We start from the raw sequence: 8,748 nt of genomic DNA on the forward strand, positions 1-8,748 counted from the left end.
CCTCCAAAACATCATATGATATATTCCACTCCTAGAGAATCATTTACAGCACCATCCGATTAATCTTCTACATGGGCTTTCCAACCAATCTTTTACAGTGAAGGAGGGAAGCGTTCGTGACGGTACAAATAAGAATCCAACTCTGAGATTGCAGGCATGTTCCCGGAGATCGAATAACAGTATCGGAGCATCAATCAAATCCCGGCAATCAAGTCAGTATCAACTCCCGTTCTTTGTTGTCCAATTCAGGCTTGGAGTTATGATCGAGATGAAGATCTTATAACATTTTGATTGCTTGTAGAAGCATGCATCATCTCAAAATATAAGCATTCAGGGAGAAATTATGAGCAAAGCTTCTGAGCTGGTAGAATAGGGTTTTATAAAAGGTGTGATGAAGAGTGTGGATTCTTGCTCTCTGTGGATTCGATGGATTATAAAAACCTTTTTAAAATTGTTTAACATCTCTGTTATAAAATAATAATAATAACAATTAACAAAAGAATCATAAAGGGCATGGCCAAGAAAAGAATTTGCTTGACATCTCTGTTATAAAAAAATAAAAATAAAATAAAAAGACCAGCCACTGTTGAAGTTGAATGATGATCGACATATCTACCATGGGAACCCATTCCACCTCTCCTTCTAACTCATCTCAAGAACATCCGAGCTGAGAATCATGTCATTTGCATTCAATTCCTCAACGAGTCACCAGCATTAATTAACAAGCATTTGTAGCAAAACTTCGAAGGTTTATCACCATAACAGTAATATCATCAATATTGCCTCTGCTTAAAGACATATCTACAAGCTTTTTGCATGACTCTGTTGAATTCTTGCCTCTTAAAATTATGTCAACTGCTTCTTGCTCGTTTACCTGCAAAATTCCCACAAAATAATTAGTCATTCCCTGAAAAAAAAAATTCCTTTGTGAATGTTATAAGATTTTTGTAATTCTATTATATATTTGTGTGGTTTCTTGGGTCATAAAACCTATATATAAATAGATAAACGTACCTTATCCCATAGACCATCAGATGCCATTATCAAGAACTGGCAATCAGAAGTCAATGGAACCCTTTTGATCTCAGGTTCAGAGATTATCCATTCTTTCAAATGCAAGTCTCCAATTGCTCTAGAAACGGCTATGGATCCATGAACTCTCCAAATTCCATTGCGGCAATGGAGAAAACCACCCTGCATTAGTTGATGTTTAACTTGGCTAATTAGCCTCTTGCTAATACTCATATGGAAACAATTAAGTGAAGGTTAATTTAGCTTTGATTTAATGTATAATTATTTAACTTACAGAATTCTCAATGCGCAGGCGCTCATCTTCTCTGTTAACTCTATGATCAATTGTTAATACATCAGCGACTCCATTCCTGCTTAAAACTACTCTACAGTCACCTGCATTTGCAGCGTGTAATTCTCCGTCTTTCAACAGCACAGTCGCTGCGCAAGCTCCACTGCTAACACCCTGCATGTGTATAAATCCAATTAAATAAACTACTCATGTTTAAATGCAACTGGAACATTGCAAGGCTAGTTTAATGCATTCTTTTAATGAGATACGTGAAGTCTCAAAGTATCTTTACATCACCAAGGTCGGCATAGTATGTTCTAAGAAATGGCACTATTCTTTTCTTTTCAGTGAAATACAATTGTCATGTAGTTGGCTCCGTGTATTTAATGGCGGTGTCTTGCTTTGTCCTGCAAATGGTTTGTTGCTGAAATATTTTACTCCTCCTTTGAATATTTGTAAAATGAACTATGGACTTCAAATTTCGAGAAAATGTCAAAGTATGCCCTGAGGTCAATAAATTACGCATCACACTTCTATGGCTATGGAGTTTTTTAATAATCATGCAGATGCAGGTCATATATGCTTAATTTCTTTTCTTTTTTTTCTATGTGAACTACAGTCCCGGGAATTCAGATTTTGACAGTTCCAACTCTCTTGGCATCAACTTCACGTCCTTTAATCAACACTGGATTAATCTCTTGATGGAAAAAGAGTAATATCGATGGTGGCCTGTGTTGATAAATTTGAATTCCTCTTAAAACTTGATGTAAGAACTAAGAAGACCAAGTCAAACCATTCAATATTGTTTATAGAGGTATGTCATGTTCACTATTGAAAGTTGAAAGTTTACCTGGCTAAGAAACTCCTTGTCTGTAACCAAGTAGCCTCCTCGAATGGCCTGCTCTAACTGGCCATCTCCCTTGCAACCAACATTTTGAAGACCTTTGACAATGTTCTTCCCTAAATTTTCAGCAACATAATCGACCGCGGCTCGGCCTCCATGTCCATCTATCACAGCAAAAAATGCCTATAGACAGAATAGAAGAAGCAGGGGTCAAAATCTTTTGAACATAACAAGAATGATCAGCTGAGATTAAGCATCGGGAAAGCCCTGAAAAAGGATCAGGCAAAACGAGGAGGAGGGGGGATCTTGAAAGTGTAACACAGAAAACTTGGACTAAAAAACAGATCTAGAAACTGAGGAACAATTAATGGAGCAGTTCAAACAGAACTACTGCTACAATGTTTATGTTATAGTTACAGCTTATTGATTAATTTATGGAATATGAAATACCTAATAGTCATCAGAGAGAGAGAGAGAGAGAGATCAGATTTAGATCATTACCTGCTTTGCATCTCCCAGGATGTCAATCATGACGCCATACCCATCTTCCATGACCTCCCTCCTTCCTTTCTTACTAGCCAAATAGAAATCTCTCCCTTGAACCTCAAACTCTTTATTCTCCAACTTCCTATCTTCTTGAGCAAGTTCCACTTTTGGACAATACTGTGGCACAACCAGCCTTCCTGGCCTCATCTTCAGATTGGTAGCGCCATTGTTATGATCTTCTTCTCCAACCTTTATTATTCTCAAAGAATCCGGTCCAGATTTCTTTATCAAGACATCAGAATTAATTCGTGAGCTCTTATCATGCAAACCCTTTTGATGTGCTTCATAGGCCATGGTACCCTCTTGCATGATTTTCTCTTCGTAGTGCAAACCTTTTCTTTTCATGACACAGCTTTGAGTCTGTTGTGAAACATTACCTTCTTGATCATGTACAGGAACTGTTGTTTCTGAATCTTCTTTAATTAAAGGGGCTTTTATTTCTTCATGAAAAAACTGGCTAACAGTACACGAGAGAGGAGGAGGAGAAGGCAAAGAAGAAGTAAGGCTGAAAGAGCCCATAGAAATGGCCTTTCTTAGTCTTCGAAGGAAGTATAGAGCAAGAGATATAAGAGACAAACCCCATCGAAAATCCTCTAGATCGTTCATTATTTTGACAATACTTTTCTGTGCGCTAGCTTTCATTTTTGTCAAATATTGCATGAGAGTTGTTGAAAAAGAAAAAGAAAGGAGTTGCGGTTCATGCAAAAGAAACGCTAAATATTTGGTGATGTATATGATCAGGTGATAATTAACGGGTCAAAGGCGAATGATTCATGCATGGATTGAACAATTGTATTGCAGTTAACGGTTTTCTCCGAGTTCTTGTGTGCTGTAGAAGCAGTAGTATTTGTAAGGAAAGGGCCGAAGATGGCAGCAAATGTTCTTGTTACCTTTGACACTTTCACAGCCAAGCAAGGAAAGGGCCGAAGAAGGCAGCAAATTTTTTTTTTGTTGCCTTTGACACTTTCACAGCCAAGGAAGGTGTCACACATATACGGCTGAGAATGGAATATTATTATTTTTATTTTATTTTATTCATGTTCCAAAAAATATATATATATATATATATATATTTCTGCAATAATCCACTAAACCCTAACTAATTTGATCAAATCAGGTTGATTCATTAAGAGATAAAACTCTCTCAACGATGATATACTCTATAAACAAGACTCAAACTCAAGATTTTGTTTGAAAAAAACAAACGTCAAACTACTCGATCCAACAACCAAGCATTCATGTTTCAATAGTTACTAAAATGGAACTTCTAGGGATGTAACTTAACTGGTCAGGCTTTATATTTGTTCTCTAAAGGTTACCAATTCGACTTCCACAAATATCAAGGCCACTGGAGGTTTATATGGTCGTTAACTTCAAGACCTATAAGATTAGTTGAGATACACGCAAGCTGGTCTAGATATCCATCTTAATAAAAAGAAATTCCTAAAATAGTAAATATATAATTGTTTGACTTGGTAAAGAAACTGCTTTGGGAGGTTTGAGCTGGTCAGGCCGCAGGACAGTGATGAATTTGCTACGGAGACCTTGTGCTGTGTCAACGTTCTTGTTTTTTATGTTTGTGTGTTTGCGGAAAATATCGAAAGCTTTTAAGCTACAGATGACGGGTTCCTCTCTTTCATCAATTACACAATAATTAACTATTTATAATAGAATCTTTACTGAAACTCATACTTTTTTTTTTCTTTTGGACTATGACTTGGCATTACCATCATAGATGTCAAATCATTAACTTGAAGTAGAACATGGGTGATCGAATTAATTATTTTTATGAAAATGATGTTGTTATATTTTTTTAATAAAAAATAATATTGGTCAATGTTGAAATCAAATTAAATTATAAAAAAATTAATTAAATCAACTAGGTTTTATTATATAAATATTTTATTCAATTCAACTATAAATCAAGCCCCACTCAGGATCTAGATTTTAGGTATTCTGAGTAATTTATTGGATCGGTTCGGATTTAACAATAATTATTTTAAATTTTTTTTTTTAATTGCAACCATTTTTCAAAAAAAAAATAAGTAGGAAGCCAAACTTAATTCACAATTAATGTTTACAAACAGAAGCAACAACAGTTTTAGAAGATGTTTGGTAGTGTATTAGCGGTTGTTTTTTAAATTATATTTTACTCAAAAATATATCAAGATAATATTTTTTAAAAAATATTTTTAATATCAATATATTCATCCAAACGACACAAAAACTAAAAAAAAATTCAAACAAAAAAACACTCAAAATTTATGAAAACAACGGCTTTTAAATAGCAATAGTATCCATGCTCGATGACGATGTCAAAAGAAGTTGAACTCCCTATCAAACATATACAGAGAAGACACTCCTAATTGATGTATCATTCATAAGACTTATCTAGTGATCATGACTGGTTTACCACCACCATACATTAATACTCTTTGTCACACAGTAAACATTATGTTACTCTTTGAAATTCAAATAAAAAATAAAAAAAATCTCTATCTAGTAATTGAAAAACACTAAAAATTCTAAAATAAATATTAGTTTTAGAGATTCAAGCATTGGGTTAGTGATATATACGAAAAAAAATTGACGTTACCCATACCAAATTCTTTCAAGCGAAGGGTTACTTTGCTATGTGTTTTTTTTTAATTTATTCTACGCATGTTATTAACTGTCTATATTTATTTTTAAGCTTATTCATAATTTATTTTAATAAAAAAAATTGAAATCAATCCCCCGTAATAGAAAACTTGTCGATAAAGAAAAGTTTTTATTTTAATCTCTAAAAATAGGCGATTTCATTGATTTTTTACGTTAACCTCTATAAATAGATGATTTTGTATATTGAGAAAAATTTTGACGTTAATCCCTAAAATAAATGATTTTGTAAATTTTGGAATTTTAACGAAAGCTTTGATGCAAATCCTAAAAAATAGAAGATTTCATTGATTTAAGAAAATTTGGATTAAAATTGATGTTAATTCCTAAAAATAAATGATTTCGTCGATTTTTTTATTTCTTTCTTTTAAACAAAAAAAATTAATTTCAATAGGGTCTAAGATTAATCTAAAGCACAAAGTTTTGATTAAGCTAATTCCCTGAGATAAACAAACCAAACCCTGCAAATAGGGCTCCAACTTTTCATATTCATATTCAAAGAAATATACAAAATTTGAATTCAAACATAATTAAAACCTAATAAAATTTAAATGTATCTTTCATCATCTAAAAAGACAAAACACACTTCTAAACCCTAATTCTTCATTCAATTTTTTAATCAAAGAAACATATCAAGTCTAGATCACAACTAAACCCTCAACACATAAATTTTAGGTAGCCTTTTCTCTTCCATTTTGGCTTATTTTAAACACTAGTATTTGAAAACTACTGGACCTCATTAATTTGATCAATCTGAGTCAGCTTATCAAAAAATAAAACTCTCACAGCAATAATATATTTAACACAACACTCGAACTCAAATTTTTATTTTAAAAAAATAAATGACCAACCGCTTGAAGCAATTCATGTTTCAATAGTTATTAAAAGATAAAACTTTCTTGGTAATGATATATTTTATAAACAAGAATCAAACTTAAAATTTTATTTTAAAAAAACAAGCGTAGAACTACTCAATCCAACAACCAAGCATTCATGTTTCAATAGTTTACTAAAATGGGAAATGTATAATTGTTTGACTTGGTAAACAAATTGCTTTGGGAGGTTTGAGCTGGTCAGGCCGCAGGACAGTGATGAATTTGCTGTGGAGACCTTCTTGTTTTTTATGCTTGTGTGTTTACAGATGACGGGTAGTGATAATTACATAATAATTAACTCTGTTTCATCAATTACATAATAATTAACTATTGATAATAGAATCATTACTGAAACTCATACTATTTTTTTTTTCTTCTGGATTATGACTTGGCATACAATCATAGTTGTCAAATCCTAAACTTGAAGTAGAACATGGGTGATCGAATTAATTATTTTTATGAAAATGATGTTGTTATATTTTTTTAATAAAAATTAATATTGATCAATCCGGTTAGGTAGGTTGGTTTAATTTTATTTAATCAATTGAATCATTAAATATTTAATTAAATCAACTAAGTTTTACTAGATAAATATTTTATTCAATTCAACTATAGATCAATTGCTCTAGATCTTAGATATTTTGAGTAATTTATTAAATTAGATCGGATTTAATCATTACTTTTTTTATTTTTTTTTCAATTGCAATCATTTTTTTTTAAATTGCAAACTGAACTTAATTCACAATTAATGTTCATAAACAACAGCATCAACATCAACAGTTTTAGAGGATGTTTGGTAGTGTAATAGTTGTTGTTTTTTAAATTATATTTTACTTGAAAATATATTAAGATAATATATTTTTATATTTTTAAAAGAATATCTTTAATATCAGTATATACATCAAAACGATACAAAAATATATATAAAAAATAATTTCAAATAAAAAAACTCAAAATTTGTGAAAACAACGACTTTTAAATAGCAATAGTGTCCATGCTCGATAACAAAAGAAGTTTCGCTCCCTATCAAACATATACACAGGAGACACTCCCAATTAATGTATCATTCGTTAGACTGATCCACTGATCATGACTAGTTTACCACTACCATTAACTAATACTCTAAAATGCATGAAGAAAGTATTGTAGTTTTTTTCACTTGTTTTGTTTTTTTGGTTTTGTATTTTTTTTGGTTTTTTTGTTTTTTTTCATTCCCTGAATGTTTTTTTTTTGTTTTTTCTCTATTCCCTACATGTTTTTTCTTTTTTTTCCAAAATTATCTTCTTTTTTTTTATTTTTTTGTTTTTGTGTTTTTTTTTCAAAATTATCTTTGTCGATTTTATTTTTTTACTATTGAACTGGTCAAGAATTTAACTTTATAATTTTTTTCTTTGAAACATTGTCGATTGCTACAGTGTTTCCCCACATGGTTTTTGTTTTGCTACAGTGTTTTTTTCACATGTTTTTTTTCTAAAATTATTTTTGTCGAATTTATTTTTTTAATATTGAGATGGTTAGGAATTTAGCTTTGTAGTTTTTTCTTTAAAACATTATGGATTGCTACAGTGTTTCCCCACATGGTTTTTATGTTTTTTTTATGATTTTTTCAAAAATTATTTTTGTCGATTTTATTTTTTTAATATTGAGCTGGTTGAGAATTACAACTGTAGTTTTCCTCACAAAACATTGTGGATTGTTATAGTGTTTCTCTATATGGGTCTTTTTTCTTTTTCTTTTTTTTTTGTTTTCTTATATGATTTTTTTTCAAAATTATCTTTGTTGCTTCTATTTTTTAATATTAAGCTGATTGAGAATTTAGCTTTGTAGTTTAAAAAAAAAATATTGTGGCTTGCTATAGTTATTCCCCACCTGGTTTTTTTTGTTATGATTTTTTTAAAATTGTCTTTGTCAATTTTATTTTTTTAATATTGAACTGGTTGAGAATTACAATTGTATATTTCCTCACAAAACACTCTAGCTTGCTACAGTGTTTCCCTATATGATTTTTTTTTCTTTTATTTTTTTAATGTTTTTTTTCTAAAATTATCTTTGTAGTTTTTTTTCTTAAAAACATTGTAGATTGCAAAAATCTTTCTCCATATAATTTTTTTTATTATTTGTTTTCATAAGTCCACGACAACGCACATGTATGCCACAAACCTGTGGCAGCGCATGGGCATGACATCTAGTACATTAATATTCTTTGTCACACAGTAAACATTATGTAACGCTTTGAAATTCAAATAAAAAATAAAAATGTTTCTATCTAGCAATTAAAAGACACTAAAAATTCTGAAATAAATATTGGTTTTAGAGATTCAAGTATTGAGTTGAGTTAGTTATATTTAAGAAAACATTGACGTTACCCATACCAAATTCTTTCAAGCGAAGGGTTACTTGGCTATGTGTTTTCTTCTAAATTTATTCTACGTATATTATTAATTGTCTAGATTTATTTTTAAGCTTATTCATAATTTATTTTAATAAAAAAATTGAAATTGGTCCCTCATAATAGAAAACTT

General features: G+C 30.7%; 1 protein-coding gene across 1 annotated transcript; it reads right to left on the minus strand.

Annotated features, from left to right (window-relative positions):
- Positions 1-442: 442 nt before the first annotated feature.
- Positions 443-3,648, minus strand: LOC7455250 (probable protein phosphatase 2C 74). Its single transcript, XM_002325904.4, has 5 exons — positions 2,649-3,648; positions 2,154-2,330; positions 1,307-1,477; positions 1,015-1,194; positions 443-874 (listed from the first exon to the last, which is right to left on the minus strand). Exons 1-5 carry the CDS (start codon positions 3,351-3,353, stop codon positions 719-721), a joined length of 1,389 nt encoding a protein of 462 aa, XP_002325940.3. The 5' UTR covers positions 3,354-3,648; the 3' UTR covers positions 443-718.
- Positions 3,649-8,748: the final 5,100 nt, after the last annotated feature.

Source organism: Populus trichocarpa, chromosome 19 (assembly GCF_000002775.5).
Source record: "Populus trichocarpa isolate Nisqually-1 chromosome 19, P.trichocarpa_v4.1, whole genome shotgun sequence".
Classification (NCBI taxonomy): Eukaryota; Viridiplantae; Streptophyta; class Magnoliopsida; order Malpighiales; family Salicaceae; genus Populus; species Populus trichocarpa.

Excerpts from the sequence above, each read along its gene's own strand:
- LOC7455250 (XM_002325904.4), bottom strand. The coding sequence starts at position 3,353 with ATGCAATATTTGACAAAAATGAAAGCTAGCGCACAGAAAAGTATTGTC. Across the intron at positions 2,331-2,648 it reads TCCTGGGAGATGCAAAGCAG|GCATTTTTTGCTGTGATAGA; the intron begins GTAATGATCTAA and ends TTCTGTCTATAG. Across the intron at positions 1,195-1,306 it reads GCCTGCGCATTGAGAATTCT|GGTGGTTTTCTCCATTGCCG; the intron begins GTAAGTTAAATA and ends CAACTAATGCAG.